General features: G+C 41.1%; 1 protein-coding gene across 1 annotated transcript in view; it reads left to right on the plus strand.

Annotated features, from left to right (window-relative positions):
* The window catches only part of LOC134291863 (cathepsin L), a 44139-nt gene extending 28621 nt beyond the window's left edge, over positions 1-15518 (plus strand). Inside the window, exons 3-6 of the mRNA XM_062860204.1 lie at positions 1504-1709; positions 14294-14415; positions 14528-14964; positions 15036-15518. Coding sequence (XP_062716188.1) covers positions 1504-1709; positions 14294-14415; positions 14528-14964; positions 15036-15197 — 927 coding nt within the window. The 3' untranslated portion in view covers positions 15198-15518. The remainder of the gene's footprint in view (positions 1-1503; positions 1710-14293; positions 14416-14527; positions 14965-15035) is intronic.
* Positions 15519-19853: the final 4335 nt, after the last annotated feature.

Raw genomic sequence — 19853 nt, forward strand, 5'->3', positions numbered from 1 at the left:
TAGACTCGCGGAGACATGGTTGAGCAATACGATTTTAGTGTGTTTTTCCGTGAATTTAGAGTGTACCGAGCGAATATGACGTCACGCAATCCATTGTCGCTATTGAAATCGTGACGTCATGCTCGTTTGGCTACACGAACTGACAGTTCGTTTGGCTACAGTTGTCTTCGCCTTCGCGAGTCTATGGAATCTATAGTGTCTATAACACTAGTTTACAGCATTTTTGAACTCGGTAAGCTGATGATCATTTTTGGTGTAGAATCATGCCCTGAGTTCGAAAACGTGAAGGAAAAAAATTACAGTAGGACGGAAAATTTTTCGACTTTCCATACAAGGCTGATGATTTGAAATCGATTTTTGTTCTATTTTTAAGCAACGTCGCTCACTTCACACATCTCATTCTTCGTAATCAATGCTCCGATTGAGCTGAATTTTTTACTGTAACTCGCAGACATATAATATGTCAAATAAACGTTGAGAAAGAATTTTTAGATTGTTTTTTTCTTATTGAAAAAAATACATTTCTTCATATATTTTTGGAAATTTGGCTAAAATTTAAGGAGATCGTCCCTAAAACTCTCCAATATCTTAAATTTCATCAATCTGACGCAAAACCTCTATTCGGATGATCGAATGGTATTGTATTCAACTTTTAATTTATGGAAAAAGATTTGAAATTGGTTGAACAAAACGCAAGATATTTGAATTTCAGTAAATTCCATATTTTTAAAAGTTATAAAACTCGATATTGAGTCAAAACTCAAAAACTGCTCTACTTAAAATTTTTTGAAGCACGGTTTCGAAATCAGTGCTAAATTGTACTTAAAAAATTTTGGTCGTTGACAGAAGTTCACGACTTTTGTTTTATTTTGTAAACTAGTGTAATTCGTAGCTGGTACAGTCCCAGACCGCTGTTAAGAGAATTGCCTCCTTCCCGTCCGTTACCAAAGCACAGATGTTTTGGGCTAATCACTGACCTTATGACAAGATTGGCGCAATCCTGGCGCAAAACGACTGAGAGCTGTCCTGGCCACGTCCTTGCGACAGCTGAGGGATGGGAAAAGCAGATTAGTTGGACACCTATGAAAGGTATGCAGAATTTGGGTATTGTTAGTGGAAGGGCTATGTCCAAAGGATACATTTGGTCAACGTTTAGGCACCATAACAATGTACAGGAACAGACTCATAAAATTATACAAATTCCAGTACTCTCGAGACGCACAACGCGGAGCAAAGAAAACACGTGACACGAGACAGTTTCGAAAACGCAGCCGCTCGCGCGCATAGTATGCTACGATCCTCGACTTTATCCAACTAGGGATGTTACGCCAAAAAGAAGAATTTGTGTCAAAAATGCACAATGTACACCGAAAACAAGAAATTTGATTAAGAATAAAGATACACTTTTCCTACCAAACACGGAGAAAAAACTTAGACCTTCCTCCATGTATTAAGTGCTTATCAATAACAACCCCCTATTTTTCTCTTTCACCCCTCCCACAGCTTCAGCATCGCAAGAAATACGACAGCGAAACCGAGGAGCGCATCCGCCTGAAGATCTACGTCCAGAACAAGCACACAATCGCCAAGCACAACCAGCGCTTCGATCTCGGCCAGGAGAAGTACCGCCTGCGCGTCAACAAGTACGCCGATCTGCTGCACGAGGAGTTCGTCCAGACGGTGAACGGATTCAACCGAACCGATTCCAAGTGAGTACATACAAGTCTACCTAATATAGAAACCATAGAAACAGTTAGGGGATCGTCCATAAATTACGTCACGCAAAAATCGACCATTTTCAACCCCCCCTCCCCCCTATGTCACACTTTTTGTATTGGACCTCTGAAATTTTTGTATGGGTCGTCACACTTTGCTGAACCCCCCCACCCCCCTCAAAGCGTGACGTAATTTATGGACGTTCCCTAGACAGTTACCGCGTTAATGGTGACGAACTGACTCCAGATGCTTTGTCCCCTTTGTTCGGCGGAGGTCGGCCGAGAAGCATAGGTGATAAGTGACAACAACAAGTACATACGACACTACTATGAGTAAAGTTGCGAAACAACTCTCACACTGTTCTCAGTGACATTGAAGTTTCTTATTGTTGCTTACAGTTCAGTTTGCTTCCGTTCTTAACAAACACATGTTTCCCAGTAATTGGTTGTAACGAGCGAACTGCAATGAATCATTTATGGAAGCATAATCTGATTAGTTGGACTGGCCATTACTGGGACTAGTCGCTAATCCTGGCAATGGTTGTGTTGTTTTTTTACATAACGACATACCGTCTTACCCCGTTGGTTCGACACGTTTTAATACGACACTTTTTAATTCGTACCCCGCTTATTCGACACGTGTCGAATTAAAAAGTGTTCAAATGTCACAGCGATGTACACTGTAAATGCAAAACAGTTTGATATTGCGCTTATACTCGCACCCACAGCGGCTCCTCTTGTGGCCGCCAATCCCGGAAGTTCTGTTTTGGTGCTATTCGACACCCAAACCGACTGGAGTCCAATCGGAATGAACTAAGGATGGCAACAATCGTAGAAAGAATGAGCTTTTCATTCGCACCACCGCAGTATCTGTTGAAATTATGTTTCACAACAAATCCGGAAATCAAAACAAAAACAAAAATAGAGTTTCCAAATTTCAATGCGCATGATGGTGTAGGGTGACCAGTTTGCCGAATTAAAAGTTTACCCCGGTTATTCGACAACAGTCGGTGTCGTATTAACGGGGTAATACGGTATTCACAGTTATGTTTTAAAAATGTGTTAATGATTTGCGTATAGCGTTCCCTTTTCCTGGAAGCTTTAAAAGTGAAGACATGGGATACAAACAGAGGTCAGAAAATCTAGAAGACAAACAGTTTGCATGAAAGCAACAGCTAATCACCCTAAGCATTAATTGCATTCCTTACATCTGACGACTTACTCATCACTGTTATTAAGATCAACTAGTTATTAATTGCGGTGGACGACAGAGACGACAGAATTCAGTTGAAGTATCCTACAGACAGTGAATTGATTGTTTGAAATCAGTTCCAAACCATTGGTGGCAGTTTCAAGTAATTTCCTGCAAACAGACGATGTTCCTTTACCTCTCTCAAGTTCGACGAGCAATAATAGCTCGTACGGGCAGCAAGCTTATGTAGTTCTAATTATCGTCTCCTATCAACGAGCAGTCGTCCATTTTTTCGGCTTATGAGGGAAGACCCCTCTGGCTTGTCTGCTTTTCAATCTTCCTGTTTTTACTCGACATTGCTTCCAAAATGTTATTCAACCCTTCTTACTTTGGATCTTACTTACTTGGATACTTGATGAGCCACAATTCGCTTCATTGAATCTACGGCCCTTGCACGTTCAATGCTTACTTTACTTATCGGTAAGGCCTTAGTGTCCTCTGCTGTACGTAGGAGTCGTCTTCATTCGTCCATGGCTGTGCGTATCCAGCTCTGCACTATGCGATGGGTCCGCAGCTCATCCTCCACTTGATCGACCCACCTAGCTCGCTGCGCACCACGTCTTCTTGCGCCGGTCGAATTGTTCTCGAGAACCATTTTAATCGGGTTGCTATCCGGCATCCTGATGACGAGACCCGCCCAACGTAGCCTCTCGATTTTCGCAGTATGGACGATGGTTGGTCCTCTCAGTAGCTGATGCAGCTCGTGGTTCATTCGCTTTCTCCAAGTCCCGCCTTCCATCTGCACTCCGCCGTAGATGGTACGCAACACCTTCTGTTCGAAAAACTTTAAGGGCGCGTTGATGCTCTGCACGTAAACTCCTTGTTTCGTATCCATAGTGGACTACCGGTCTAATCAGCGTTTTGTAGATAGTTTACTTCTTGTGACGGCGAACTTTGTTCGATCGTAGAGTTCTGCGGAGTCCAAAGTAAGCTCTCAATTTCCTGCCGCAATGCGTCTCTGAATTTCTCTGGTTTGTGTCGTTGTCCGCGGTCACCTCTAAGGCGTTGTAGAACAGCAAGCACGAAAGATCATACTAACTAACGAACGTAACTCTCTGCGAGATCCGAAGGGACTCGAGAGTGTCCCTGATACTAGCACTACGATCACTATCACTCACACAGTTTATCCGCGATTCCGTATTCGTGCATAATCTGCCATAGCTGATCTTGATCGATTGTATCGTATGCCGATTTAAAATCGATGAACAGGTGCTGTGCGGGCACGTTGTATTCGCGGTATTTCTGTCTGGTTCGCTGTAGTACGTACACCATTGAATTTAGCCTGATATTGCTCCAAGAAGTACCATGTGGGCAGCGCTAAATAGTGTGCTCTATCGTATTCTAGGAGCTCACTTGGTAGTTGATCTGGTTCAGCGGCTATGTAGGTTTTCAACCGACTGGCCAGGAGCCGAAAGTCTTTTATCCTCCCAGGTCCGTTACCGCCCATATAGCCGAGGCGGTAAACGCACGGGTATTCAGCATGACCATGCTGAGGGTGACGGGTTCGATTCCCGGTCGGTCCAGGATCTTTTCGTAAAGGAAATTTCCTTGACTTCCTTGAGCACTGTGGAAGTGCTCATAGAACACTAAGCTGAGAAGCAGGCTTTGTGCCAGTGAGGACGTTACGCCAAGAAGAGGAGAGAAGAGGAGGAGGTCCGTTACCGCCTCACCTTCTGTGCTTGCATGCTACGTCGCAACTCACGCTCGCTCATGAGAAGATTCTCGTGGCTGTCTCGGCACAGGTCGGTTTGTGGCACCAACCAAACCTGTGCGCGAGCGCTTCTCGCGGAACTTTCATGTGCTTAACTCTTCCATCGCTTCGTCATTTCGTTCGCCCTGCTGGTGATTCTTCCTCTGGAAAATTTGAGTTCTGCCTATTCCGCGGCAACCTATAACTTGGTTCATTCCAAACCACTGAGCCTAGTGCTGATGCTAGTATTACCAATCTTACTCATTTACTCGTGTATTCTCTCTATCTATCCTGGGGTGCATAGGGCCTTTTGATTTTATTTATTTCCTTGTTGAGTATTCGTCGCCAAACTCCTGGGTTTGCATCTTCTGTGATGTCCTGCCGGATTCCAATCCTGCGTTTTCTTGAAGATTTCGTCTCCGCCCTTTCGTAGTGTATGGCCGACTCGCCCCCATTTATGTTCTCAAATTTCTGTTGATGGTGCTTTTTGATTTCATTGTCGTTGAAGCTCAGTATGCGAGATCCAAACCATCAGTCTCGAATTTTAAACCGCAGGCATCTGTAAAGATCAGCAGTTTCTGTGTGGTCTCTGTTGATTTACACCACGTTTCGTTAGGGTATAACAGTTCTGTTATCAAAGGTTTGGTCTTGCAGAGAAACGTTCGGCTAGAGTCTCGTCGATTACGATGAGGAATAGTAGCGGTGAGAGTATCAGGTATCACATAGCGTCCTGAAAAGGACACTGTAATAACGCATAAGCGTACCACAATGGGTTCAAACAGCGCCCTGAGAAAAGCACTGTGATAACGCATAAAGCGTAAAGAGAGCCTATAGCTCTCCACAGCGGGTCAAGAACAACAGAACGTCCCGAAGATTCAGGTTTCTGAAGTCAGTTTCACCTAATAAGTGTTTTCCGAGTACTCGGAAACGCAGTTGCGCAAAAACTGGACAGTTACGAGGTGTGTGTTGAAATACGGTTCACAGGAGTTTTCTCTAGTAAACCGAGTACCCATAGGCGGTAAGTGCAAGAAAATGCTTCTTGTTTGAGATGAATGTGTAGTGGGGCAACGCTGTCGTAGGAGTTGAGGAGAACGCTCCAGACATCGCCATTAAGCACATCCTTTGGAGATGGCCTAATATTGATTGGACCGTTCTCACTGCGCCCTTTTGCCACCACACGAGACATCCATAGGCCAATATTGGACGAACAACAGTTGTGTAAATCCATTTGATATACTTGGGTTTTAGACCCCAAGTTGTACCAAAGGTTCGCCGGCATTACCCGAAGGCCATATAAGCTTACTTGATTCTGAACTCAATATGGGGTGTCCAGGAAATCTTGGAATCAAGAATGACTCCAACGTAGTTTACCTGTTCAGTCACATTGATTTCAGAATCAAAGAGACGTAAAGGTCGAAGAATAGATGTTTTACTCGGATTTACCGAAAGGCCATATTGGCGACACCAACCCTCAACTACCTGAAGAGCATTTTGCATCAGGTCGAAAAGGGTGCTGATGCACATACCGACTGACAATGTAAGGTAGTCGTCGGCAAAACCATAAGTAGGAAAACCGCTAATAGCGTATCTGCTACAAGATTCCACAAAAATGGTGATAAGACTCCCTCTTGGGGGCATCCACAAACACTTAATTAGCTAATTGCCGCTTGACGCAATGTCGCGAAGAGATGTCGGTTTTTGAGCATTTGGTGAATCTATTTGGAAATCATTGGTAATATACCATGACCCGTGCGGCTTCCAATATGGCATTGAAAGGCACGTTGTCAAAGGCACCATCGACATCCAAGGAAACACCCAAGCAGGATTGCTTTAGAGCGAATGCCTTCTCGATATCGTAAACAATTTTGTGTAAAAGAGTCACAGTGGACTTTCCAGATTGGTAAGCACATTGGTTCACATGAAGAGGCACATTGGCCAGACGAACATCGCGGATGTGATAATCGACAATGCGTTCTAAGCATTTCAGAAGAAAAGAGGTCAAACTGATAGGTCTGAAGCTCTTTGCTTCTTCATACGACGCACGACCCACTTTCGGAATAAACTTTACAGTAATAACCCGCCAGGATTTGGGAATATACCCCGTAGCAAAACTGCAAGCAAGTAGTTGTTTCAAAAAAGTTTGAAATGATCAAATCCCTTCTGAAGCAAAATAGGATAAATCCCATCTGCCCCAGAAGATTTGATAGGAGCAAAGCTTTTAAGTGCCCACCTGAAAAAACCTCAGTTTCATCCGAAGATGTAATATCCACACATCCGGGGAAGTGTGTACTGAATAAACAACTCAAAACTTCCTCATCAGAGGAAGTGAAATCACCATTTGGCAAACGAAGTTCGTTCACTTGAAAATCCTTAGATTTTGCAAGGATTTTGTTCGACCGACTGGCTTCACTCAGAATGGAAACATTTGTACAAAGGTTTTTCCAGTCGGATCGTTTAGCGGACCGAAGAGCTTTTTTTGGAAGGCCTTGCGAGCCGACCTGAAAACCTCCGATCCAGTAGAACGTTTTGATGCACTCTATGAAAAGTTACAGCATGCTGAACATTTTTGTGAGATAAAAAAAGGTGCCTATCCCAAACATTTTGGCCATCCCCTGTACATCGATTGTGATAGGTCATACATCTATAGTAGTTAGTTCAGAGATGAGTGTAGCAACGATTGCGTTGTTGACAAGCACACATGCTCGAGGCATGACACGTGAGTTTGCCATTTCATTTTTACTGAAAGTAGTAAACACCGAATTCACAAGGTTTCCTAGATAGAAATTCCCCTTACGAAAGTGAGGTTCTTGGACTAACGCCACTTGGGCTGTACCATTTTGCATAAGTCTACAAAGATTGAACGTTGCTGTTCTTTTGTACTAAAGATTGATCTGAGCTATCCTTACCGTAGCCACTACCCAAACTAGGAAGGATTAAACTCTTAAGACCCCCCTAACCATTAATTCCTAGGCACGGTAAGCGTAAAGCCGCATAGAGCGATTCCAAGCAACAGCATCAAAATTAAGGAAATTTTTTAATTCATGATTTTCAATTGAACTGAAACTTTGCACAGTTTTTCAGTTCCATCTAAATCGCCATTTTTCGATATCAAATTTTTATTTAGAGCCACGACTAACTTTTCAAAAGGGTGTATGTGAAAATGGTTCAAGATATTCAAAAATATGCACAGCAAAAACGGATTGTTCGATTGTTATGAATTTTTCAGCAAAGTTAGATAACTAAATGGTGATTTCTAAGAAAATATACACTGTGAAAAAAAATCTTTTTTATCATTGAAAAATATCATTTTTGTCACAAAAACTCAAATATCTCAAAACCCTATCTTTTTACCAACTTAATTTTTTTTAGGGAAAACGGTCCATTGTATTAGCAATCTACCATAAAAATTTGGTGATGGTAAACTAATAAACAAAAAAGTTATAACATTTCAAAAATTTCACAATTTTTACATTTAGTAAAAAAAAATTTTCTGCGTAAATTATTTCAGCCGGGAATCGCGATTTGATGCTGATTTTATTGTTCAGCAAAGTTAGATAACTAAATGGTGATTCCTAAGAAAATATACACTGTGAAAAAAAATCTTTTTTTAACGTTAAAAAATATCATTTTTGTCACAAAAACTCAAATATCTCAAAACCCTATCTTTTTACCAACGTATTTTTTTAGAGAAAACGGTCCATTGTATTAGCAATCTACCATAAAAATTTGGTGATGATAAATTAATAAAAAGTTATGACAATTCAAACATTTCACAATTTTCACATTTAGTAATAAATTTTTTTGGTGTAAATCATTTCGACCGGAAATCGCAGTTTAATGCTGATTTTATTGTTAATGGCCTTGCGTGAGTAAAACAAGTTGTTTTATTATATATTATATATACATATAATATACTATGTACAGTAATGTTCCGATTTTATCACGCCCTCCGCGCATTAGTCGTTTATTCATTAATTTGTTGTTACATTTGAGGACAAGTGTTTTCCCTCTTCTTCAAGATGAATGTTGAAAGCGTGTTTTGCAACGTCAAAAATATTGAAATGGGTATAGATGTTGAAGAATATTTCAAAGCATTTTTGAAAAGGGGCGTAATTAAATTGTTTGAACAGATGTCGCTGATGGTACGGTGGCATGACTCTCTGCACTTAGCACTTCTGGCAATTTCTCAGTTGTTGTCGTTTTCGAACTTCCTGCGCCCTGCTTTACCGATGATATACAGATGGCTCGTTTGTCAAATTCTAGACGGCAGGACGTGCAAATGCGTAAATTTGTATACAATGTGGACATTTGGGCATAACCAGTCTCTTTCAGTTTATCATTGGTGCTTTCGGTGAGATTTCGTAACTCTTTTGAACATTTTTTTTTCATCAAACGGTCTACAAGAGAGCGTTGAGTTGAAGACCTTTGAGAAAGCGACTGTTCATGTTGTTCGTTAGATTATAATAAACAAAATCACTAATTAGTTTTAACTGACTAGTTTGGTGTTGGTGGCTGAAGAAAAAAATTACTATACAAATTTTAATATCCATAGCGGTAGTATTTTTTTTTGCTTTTTCGTGAGCATTGTCATGGTATGTATACAGACAAACAAACGTAACACTGACGAAATTTTCATTGACCACGCCTTTAACGATCATTTTGAATCTTGGTTGTGGCTTTCATAACCAGAAGAGCGCCCATCGTTTTCTTTGCGTTTGACGTTTCACACTAGCGCCTTCTGACGACGATATTGCACAACGCAGTGTTTCGTGAAACATTTCCACCAGGTGGTGGTAGTGTGAACTGGGCGATGGATTTTCACTAAAATTGTTCTAGGCGTTTCGTCTGTTTGTCTGTGGTATGTACCTCTCATGCATTTGTTGTTGTTGAAGTTACTCGCATTCTTCCGATCATAAAGTCTGTTCTCTAAGAAGTTTTTTTTTGCAGATAAACTAGACGTACAGTCATTGCACAATTATGGATCACTTTGTCACAATCATTAGTCAGTCCGTTCGCCATGTAATTCAAATGCAATTGACCCATAATTGTGGGTGACCCATAATTGTGCTATGACTGTACAGCGTTTATAAAACTTTTATTATACAGCTTTTGTCTTAAAAATAAGTTTAATTCCATTTTTCTTATAGTCAACAGCTTTTCAACACTATCAAGGGATTTTTTCACCAGTCACGTACAATAAAAAGTATGACACTCTCAATATTTTTGATCACAACACTGGATCGCGTCTAAGTTTCAAATAGATACTATAGAAGTTATGAATAATCAAACTAAAATATCATGAAAACAACTTGTTTAATTTAGGCGGTAGCCTTTACAATAAAATCAGCATCAAAATATAATTCTCGAAATAATTTACACAGAAAAAAAATTTTTTTTTGTTACTAAATGTAAAAATTGTGAAATGTTTGAAATGTCATAACTTTTTTGTTTATCAGTTTACCATCACCAAAATTTTATGGTAGATAGCTGATATAATGGGCCATTTCCCCTAAAAAATTAACGTTGGTAAAAAGATAGGGTTTTGAGATATTTGAGTTTTTGTGACAAAGATCATATTTTTTAAAGTAAAAAAAATAAATTTTTTACAGTGTATATTTTCTAAGAAATCATCATTTAGTTATCTAACTTTGCTGAAAAATTCATAACAATCGAACAATCCGTTTTTGCTGTACAGCTTTTAGAATATTTTTGAACTATTTTCGCATACTCCCTTTTGAAAAGTTAATCGTGAGTGAATATGAAGGTTTAATATCGAAAAATGGCGATTTATATGAAATTGAAAAACTGTGCAAAGTTTCAGATATTTTTGAAATGGTCGCTCAGGATCGACTGACATGACTCCGTGGAATTCCTCCATAACATCTTGAATTAGGGGTCACCTGATTATTGGACTCCTACCACTGGAACAAGTGGTCCGTAGTGCTATTCTTAGCCAGTTGAACCAACCGCTACCGACACTTCACAGCTATCTATGCTGATCAGGAAAAGAGGTTAATATTGGTGATCAACTTCATACGGGCCCGAAAAGCCACCCCCACCCGGATGAGGTCGTGCAAAGCTCAGTTATGCAGGGCACTGCATGTAAAATCCTCGTACTTCGATTTGATGGGACTGACGATTTTATCCGCAACTTCCTTGCGCCTCAGGGCACCCCGAACAGTTTCAGACGATCGAAAGCTTTTTCGTAATCAATGAATTATCAAATATCAAAATCAAATATCAAATTATCAAAACTTTTGAAATTCGTTGACCTGTTCTAGGATGATACGAAGGGAGACAATATTACAGACACATGATCATCCTGCTTATTGCCGTCGAATAGCAGGGCTATCTCCTCCTATATCCAATTTAGGATAACATTGCGCAGAACTTTGAGATCCCTCCCCCTGGATATTCGATCTTGACGCGATGGGAGGGCTTAACCCATTAGCACTTTAGCGCCAGTTCCTTCACCACCGCTTGGACTTTGAGCTAGATATATCGACAATGATTTTTCATAAGGGCCTAACTGACTTGATCGATTTCTCTTCGTCGACTCTCTCTTTCGCTAATAACTTGATCAAAACAAACAAAATCATTATTCTTCTTGTTTCTATAGCAACAAGTAGTCGTCTTCTTCGCATTTCAACCAAAAAATCTTTGAAAAACTCAATACACATTCTGTGATAACACAAAGAGAGGATCGATGAAGAGAACTCGAAAATGTTAGTTAGGCCCAAATGAAAAATCAGTGTCGATATCTAGTTTACGAGTTGAGCGCAAGTGAAGGAATCGCCGTAAGTGCTAATGGGAACCAAAGGAGTATCCGTCGTGCATTTATCACAAGTCAAAAACAAATTATAATAACCTAATATTTGCATTCTTTGAATTTTCTCAAATTTAACAATAATTGTTAAATTTAACGTAACGCAAGAGTAGGTAGAGGAGGTCTCTGCGTTACACTCATCATTCGTTACTTGAATTCTTTAGTACACAGGACAGGGGACGCTAGGATAAGTTGACTTACAGCCTTACAGATTAGATTCATTACAATTAGAAAATTATGGACTGATTAGGTAAAGATAAAACTGTTGATTATAGGAGTTTGTATTTGTATTTCTTATTTTTATGGGTTTTGTGAATTTATAAAAGTTGACAAATAATCATTATCATTTTTATTTTTGACAAAAATCAGTTGACTGAACTTTTTTTGTTTTTATATCTTAGACGGTATTATTTCACTGTTTAAAAAAAGCAGGAATTTAGTTAGGACTTAGGACGGTTGACATTGTAAAGGGTTACGATGGATATAATATTACTTTGGACTGAGATGATCACAGATATGCAGAAGACGACTAGCGAAATTAGAAACACAATTTGATACATTATTGACTATATTTTGACAAATAGGGTTTGACAAATTTCTTTACAATATCGAATGGAAGCTCAAAAAGTGTTATCTAACACTAATATGAGAGTTATTTGGAAATGATGCTGGTGCTGTCAATGACTAACATCGGTTATTGACACTATTGGTAATCAGCTTGAAATAATTTTCAGAATGTATTATAAAATAACTGAGGATATTATCTGATTATTGTTTGGGGAAGCTGTCAGAGAAACTAGTTGCCCATATCGGCTAAAAACGCTAGTTCTGGTAGCTGTCTTTGAATAATTTTCAGAAATATCAAATCTTTAAAAATTAGCTACGACACATGTTTTTTTCTCTTTGCTCTTTGTATATTTCTTAAGAATAGTACTCTGAAGGCGTTAACATCACCAGGGTGCGATGACGTCACGTTTTCGATTCCCGCATCTTGTACTGATGTTTGGGGAACCCAAATGCATTGTCAATGGGGGAACACAATTGATGTTGGCTGCAAACAATCCTATTGGGTGGGAATAGGGATGCCATATACGTGGTTAACATAGACATAGACACCCTTTTTATCTCTGAATGTTGTCCAGTGACCTCGGAGATTTTCGATTTTTGAAATATTGTTCAATTATCAAATCATCTTTGGAGCTTCCATTCGATCAAAACACTAGTGCGATGGGAAAAGTTAAAAACAGTATTTTTAAAAACTACTACGACCTAATGCTAATTAGGTAAGTTGACGACATCGTCTAGTCCATCGTGAGTATTAGTCCTAGTAGGGGGAAAGTTGGGAAAGGGTCCAGGCTTTGCTATCAGCTGTCCTGCAGCTCCATCTGGTCACTCTTAAAAAAAAAAAAAAAAAAAAAAAAAAAAAAAAAAAAAAAAAAAAAAAAAAAAAAAAAAAAAAAAAAAAAAAAAAAAAAAAAAAAAAAAAAAAAAAAAAAAAAAATTATATATATATGTATATTCATTCCACAGTTATCAATTGAAGGGCTTTGTTTGCCTACCATTGCATGAATTTGTATTTGTATCTAGGCCCAGGGAGTTGAGCAAATGTTGCCGATCGGAACGGGTATCCAACTTGCCGTCTTCGGATTGGCGATCCATAGCCTTAACCATTCGGCGAACTTTGAGATAAACGCACAGTAACATGATGTCACGCCACTTGTCGAACACAGAAAGATCCCTTTTATTGACATTCTTCACTAGGACGCCCTGCATCCAGTCTGTCGGAAAAGTTGCAGTGTTTCAGACGTTACAGTTACATAATAGTTTATGTAACATTTGTGCGGATGACATGGAGTCATCTCGGTTCATGCTGAGATGTTAATGGTTGGTCGGACGCTGAAACTTGAAGAAGTTGTTCGAAGGGTTTAAACCAACCAACGTTTTTCTGGTCAGTTCGGTCGGTAACTAACTGTCCAGAAACGACATCTTCGGATTCTCACCCAGGTTTTTCTCGCTTGTCCAATACCTAAAGGCATTCTTGATGGCCGTCTACGCTAACACCTTACGGAGCATCCGCGGCCCGAATTTCAAGTTTTCCAACAAACGATTTCTTCACAGCTGGATCTTCTAGTCGGTATAGCAAAATTTGACCCGATGAGAATCTGTTTCCTCATAAGTTCGGCCAACGGACTTCGCTCAGTCCTAGGACATCAAGCTTTATACAACATGCCTCATTGACAAGCTGTGCCAGTTTATCCTACTGGGCTAGGGTTAGGGTCTGGGACCATTTGGGTAGGAGCGCCTATTTTGGGCACTTGCTGCTATAACTAAGTCAGTTTCAAACCAATTGATATGAAATTTTGTTCATGGCTAAATACTGTGCGTATCTTACCCTATTCCAAAATTCAAGTCAATTGGCTGAAAACTGACTGAGCTACAGCAGCAAGTGCCCAAAATAGGTGCTCCTGCCCAAATGGTCCCAGACCCTAGTACAATCCAAGTTCAAATTCTTGTCCGTTGTTTCGCGCTAAAAGTTGTTGCCGTTTAATCAGTTCGTATTGTCCCAGTCAACACACGATCGCATATGATGTTATATAGGATGCAAAAGTGGAGGCGATATACGCACACTTTACACGCATGTACGCATATGGCCTCCATTTTAGCATTCTATGAAGCATCATATAAGACTTTGTGTTAGCCGGGATGTCACTCTCGGTTCAAAAAGCCCCGTGATCAAATTTAAATATTAATAAACACAAATTTTCATGAAAATAATAATTAAATCTAACTATTGTTTACCACACTTTCAGGAAAATGCTCAAGGGTGTTAAAATCGAAGAACCAATTTCATTCATTGAGCCAGCGAATGTAGATTTCCCGACTACGGTCGATTGGAGAAAGAAGGGTGCCGTAACTCCAGTTAAGGATCAAGGTAAGTGTTTGTTGATGATAACTAGTTTCTTGTATTTGTTCATCGAAACTGGACAAATATGATCCAAAGCCTCTGGGTCTACCGTGACCTGATAAATTTAAACCATTCACAGGTCACTGCGGCTCGTGCTGGTCGTTCTCCGCCACCGGTGCCCTCGAGGGGCAACATTTCCGCAAAACGGGCAAGCTGGTTTCCCTCTCGGAGCAAAATCTGGTCGACTGTTCCGGCAAGTACGGCAACAATGGCTGCAACGGTGGCATGATGGACTACGCCTTCCAGTACATCAAGGATAACGGCGGTATCGACACGGAGAAGGCCTACCCGTACGAGGCCATCGACGACACGTGCCACTACAACCCGAAGGCCGTCGGCGCAACCGACAAGGGCTTCGTCGACATTCCCCAGGGAGACGAGGAAGCGCTGAAGAAGGCTCTCGCTACCGTTGGTCCTGTGTCTATTGCCATCGACGCTTCGCATCAGTCGTTCCAGTTCTACTCGGAGGGCGTGTACTATGAACCGCAGTGTGACTCGGAAAATCTGGACCATGGTGTAAGTGTTGCTATATACTATTTTTACATTCGGAAGTGTCGCTACTAATTGAATCGCCTTCCACCCAACAGGTTCTTGCTGTTGGATACGGAACAACCGAGGACGGTGAAGACTACTGGCTGGTGAAGAACTCGTGGGGAACCACCTGGGGCGACCAGGGCTACGTTAAGATGGCGCGTAACCGTGACAACCATTGCGGTGTTGCCACCTGTGCCAGTTATCCGTTGGTGTGAGGACGGATGTCGTTTTTGTGTGATCTGCTGAATCAGTGAGAATGGAGCCGCATCGTCTTGCATTTGTAAGTTTTATCTTCGTTTTCTTTTAGTTACTGATCATGAATACTTGTATGGTTATTCAACTATTTCTCTGTATCTTACTGAGAAGTGCGAACGAGTTCACAAAATGCGGTTAGTTTGTAAGAATATGATATAGTTAGTTCCGTAGTAGAAGGTTGATCTATCTCCTGTGTGAGATGACATGCATATGTGAAGTTGTTGATCGAATGTGAGTGTATCACAATTTAAGCGTAGAAAATGTACGAAGTTTTGTAACATCACTGTTGATGCTACTCATTCCTGGATGACATTCCTTTTAGTCATTAGGATTAGAACTGTATACGGGTTTAGTGGTGTATCCCGAGCAAAGTCTGATAGCAAAGTGAAAACTAATTTTGATGTTGTGATATTGCAAATTTTGATAACTCAGGTTATTGTCGTTTTGGTCGTTTTAACGGTTAAAACATCAAAAATGAGAGCAGAAAAATATTCCTGTGACAGCAAATTGAAAACCATTCCTGCTATCGATGATAGCAAATAGATAACTGTTTTTGTTATCAGCGCAAGAAAAATGAAAAATCGTTAAATGTAGAGTTTTTCGGTTGATATCAAATCCTAAATGCAATAATACAATTGCACTAATGATATATGCCTACAATTAGTTCACATAGTTTATTAAAGGATTTAAAAACTATTGTAACACTAAATATTTACATTAATTCAAAATGACAGCAAACCGAAAGCAAAATTTGAAATCAAATTTAGTAAAGATAAAATGATATCAAAATGTGATATCAATTTGTTGCTGAATACAAATAATGTTTTCGATTAGCTGTAATTTTGTTGTTGGACTTTGCTCGGGTAATGCATAAGGTCCTGGGTTCAATTACTAGTCCGTCCTTTTCCTTCTATTTTCTATATTTTATTTTCTTTCTTCGTAATATTCTCTTCTATACATATGCAACTTATGCACTAGAGTGGCCTACACTTATAATATAAAAAAACGGGTTGAAAAAGCTCTGTGCCGCACAACTTCAGAATAACAAAACACACAACTATATCACCTTACGCGTGGCATCCACGCACCAATGTGTGAACTCTCTGCCTACCATATCCCACCAATACTCCGACATCCGCATGAACTTGTGCAGACGCATAGGAATATGCGGTCTGATGTGGACACAAGTGATTGCAATCATCTGTTACTTGGCGGGTCGGAAGGACCACGCCTAGCGAGCGAGACTCTTAGGGTCGGCACGTTTCGCTGGTCAAGAACCCAAGTAAAACACACTTTTAGCTTTTTATTTTTTATTATTTTTTTCAAACTTACTGTGTGTGTGTGGAGGGGGGGGGGGGTTGCCTGTGGGTGACCTGGGCGTTTGGGGGACCGACGGGCTTGAACGGGATGACGGAGTATGCGACACAACCTTCGCGCTTGATATTGCCACCTGGGTGGGATGGTGGACGATGACCAACGGGCTCAGCGGGGAATGCCGAGGGCTGCGGGTGATCACGGATCGTTCTGGGCGTCGGAGGGTCCTCAATGCCGGACGGGACTCCAGGCTGTCCAGGCAGGCCACTAGCCGAACGGAAAACGTTGTTCGGGCCTCCTAGGTGGTGGTCGGGATGCCTTACCGGTGTTCACGGGCCTCGCTTGGCCACTAACAGGCTGAATAGGCCTATGATAATGGGTCCTAAAGAAAGTGGGGTTAGACACAGGGCTACTGGGCGTCTCACCAACTGCTGAATCACTTTTTGGTCTGAAGAACCATACCTGATTCTATAATTCACGATTCACGAACTAACTTTGTTTCTAACTTTAACTTCTCATTATTTTAATCAACGGATCAACAGTTAAATTGACTTTGGTGGTTTGGATTTCTTCGATAACGTACTAGTTTCCTCGAGAGGTCAGAATCGAAAGACTTTGCTATTGGCTATCTTCGACCCAGTAGCCTGTCCCCTTTGCCTTTTCCCAATTTCCCTTTTTCTTTCTCTTTCTGACGTGGATGTGTCATGTCGTCCACTTCTCCCCTTTTTGTCTCATTTTGTGTATGTGTTGTCTTAGATCTGTTCAGTGTTGGGTGCATGTGTGTTAACCAATTTTGGTCTGATTTTTATTAATTATCTCTAACAATTTACTAACTTATAACAAATAACAAAATAACAATTTTATCTAAATTCTACTAACAAATACTAAACAATTAACAAATTTATTCTCAAAAACAACGTAATAAACAAAGTTAGCGTTTCCCAACGGTAACACATCACTTCGTCGCCTAAAAATAGAAGATCACCAACACTCACACACTGAAGATGCCTGCTAGTCCCCAGCAAATATCTCATTGGTTATTTGTGTGAGTGAAGCTGGTCTGGCGATACTGGTGTAGCATCCACGGGAGGTCAATCAAGTTCAAGCTCAAGCTCAAGCTATGGTGAACAGAACCCTTCTTACACTTATCCAAGCTATTCGTTTCACTCTTCCTCAGTTCGTGCTCGCTGCATCCGCCGCCTATTGTAGACAAACGCGGCGCAAATCGGCAATCGCTTGATTCCTTCAGTAAGCCGGTGGTCTCCCATTTCTAGCGTGGCCTTGCCTAGTCGCCCTTTCCTCCGCGGCACTGCCTACTGTTATTGTAGACCTGTATCGAACCACCAGGTGGTCACTGTTAGTGTAGGCATCATCTACCCTCCACTTTGAACTACATGTTGGGCCACGACTGCAAAAAGTAAGTCGATGAACGACTCCGTTCCGTTAACATTAGCCAGTGAGTTACCTCACTGTGACTTGTCAGCTGAGGGTGTTTTGCAGGCCGAGCACCTTGAGTCTTTCGTCGAGTGCTTGCTTTTCGTGGATTTCCCGAAACAAATCAAACACTTGGGAGAGATTGTGCAGTCTTGCCTTCACTTCAACATCGCAAACAAAACTTGCTCCTGTCAGGGTTTTACAGACCAATGACTTATGTTCCGGTTCAAGACACTTGTAACAAATCTCTGGTGGCTCGTGTATGCCTAGCGAACATTACCGACCAGCCCACCTTGAGCTTCCCTATCTTAACGGATTTGTTAGTGTCCACCACAGATAGCTGAACCATAGATTTACTCTCAACCAGGTTTTTGACCGTTAGAGTCGCTTTCGTGATTAGAGCCCTCACCTCGTTACCATCAGCAAGGATCTCTTCCGCCAAACATTTGTGGGCGGTGCCCTTATTGGTTTTATCACGTTTTAGCAAAAGGATAATTTTGCCTGTACGAGTATGTCGAATACTGCGTGCGTTCAAGATCCACGAGCTTGGCATTGCTCCGCACTATGCCTTCAAGACTTCCGCGTTCTTTCTCGGCCGTCCGTCTTGATGACGATGGCGTCATTTTTCTCGCGCTTGGCACTTGCCCTGTTATCTTTCCTAAGCTTGGTGTCCCTGCGCTGCTGTTCCTCTTTCTTTTTCTTCCTGTCCATTAGGTTCCAGGAGCGTCCTTCCCCTGACCCGCATTAACCTGTGGTGACTGAGGACCTACAAATTGTCGCAATTCGCTGCTCCCTTCGATCCCGGACGGATACGGATGAACTTGAGGTGATTGATAGGTGGATGCGGCACTTCGATAAGCACCTGAACAACGTGGAGAACTGTAACTCTCTAGCTCAGGAATTAAGGGATTTGGGGATTCTCAGGGTCGTGCTTATAGGATGGCTTGAACTCTCACACTTACACTCTGATTTAAGTGCTATCCTGAAACAGAAAACTGGACATGGAATTCACAAACAAAACACGAATACGAAATAGTAGATGAACGGTCAAATAAACATTCCCAGTGACGTGGAAACCATAAATTCCAAGGTCTGACGGATTCCACGAATAGTGAGGCTTGACGAGTCCGGACAAAGCGGATAACGAAGGCAAAGATGGTGAAACTATAATAGCCAGGGCTGCGCTCTAAATAAATGGCTTTCACTGCAGAGACTATTTACAATTTACATAGTTTTTTTGGTTTGTTTATGGCCGGGGTCCGGATCCGGAATTAACGTTTCACTGATCAGAACTAGTTTACCGGGGCCGGTGGACCGGTCTTATATTCCTCGGGGACAGTTCGTGGTGGATCGATAGTGGTAGCGGTCGACAGATGCCGATGAGGGACACCAACGGAATCGGCGAAATGCTAAACAGCAATGGCCGTCGTAGAATGGCCGCTGTCGATGGGAGCAGGCCTCGAACGATAACGGCGATTATTCCCAGTCGGGATTTCTGATCGTTGGTAATCGGATTCGTCCGGGAAAGTCCCCTTCCGGGCATTCATCTGGAGAGTAGTTTAAAGATGGGAACAAAAAGGCCCATTCGTCGGACCTAATCACACAATTAATACCCGACATCATTATACACAAAAGCCTCTTAGAATTTGCCACATCTTACACAAACAAACAATAGAATTACCTTTTTACCTTTCGTTTTAACTTGTCGTGCTCTTGTCGTTTTCAGTTTGATGTAAGCCAGCCAAGGGCTGAAAGTCTCTTTAATAAAGACAGATCAATCAATCAATCAATTTAATTTATGTTTTAAATACTAATAGAAGAAATAACACATTAGTTTTAGGTCTATGTTGCATGATTTTGATCACTAA

The sequence above is a fragment of the Aedes albopictus genome, chromosome 3 (assembly GCF_035046485.1).
Source record: "Aedes albopictus strain Foshan chromosome 3, AalbF5, whole genome shotgun sequence".
Classification (NCBI taxonomy): Eukaryota; Metazoa; Arthropoda; class Insecta; order Diptera; family Culicidae; genus Aedes; species Aedes albopictus.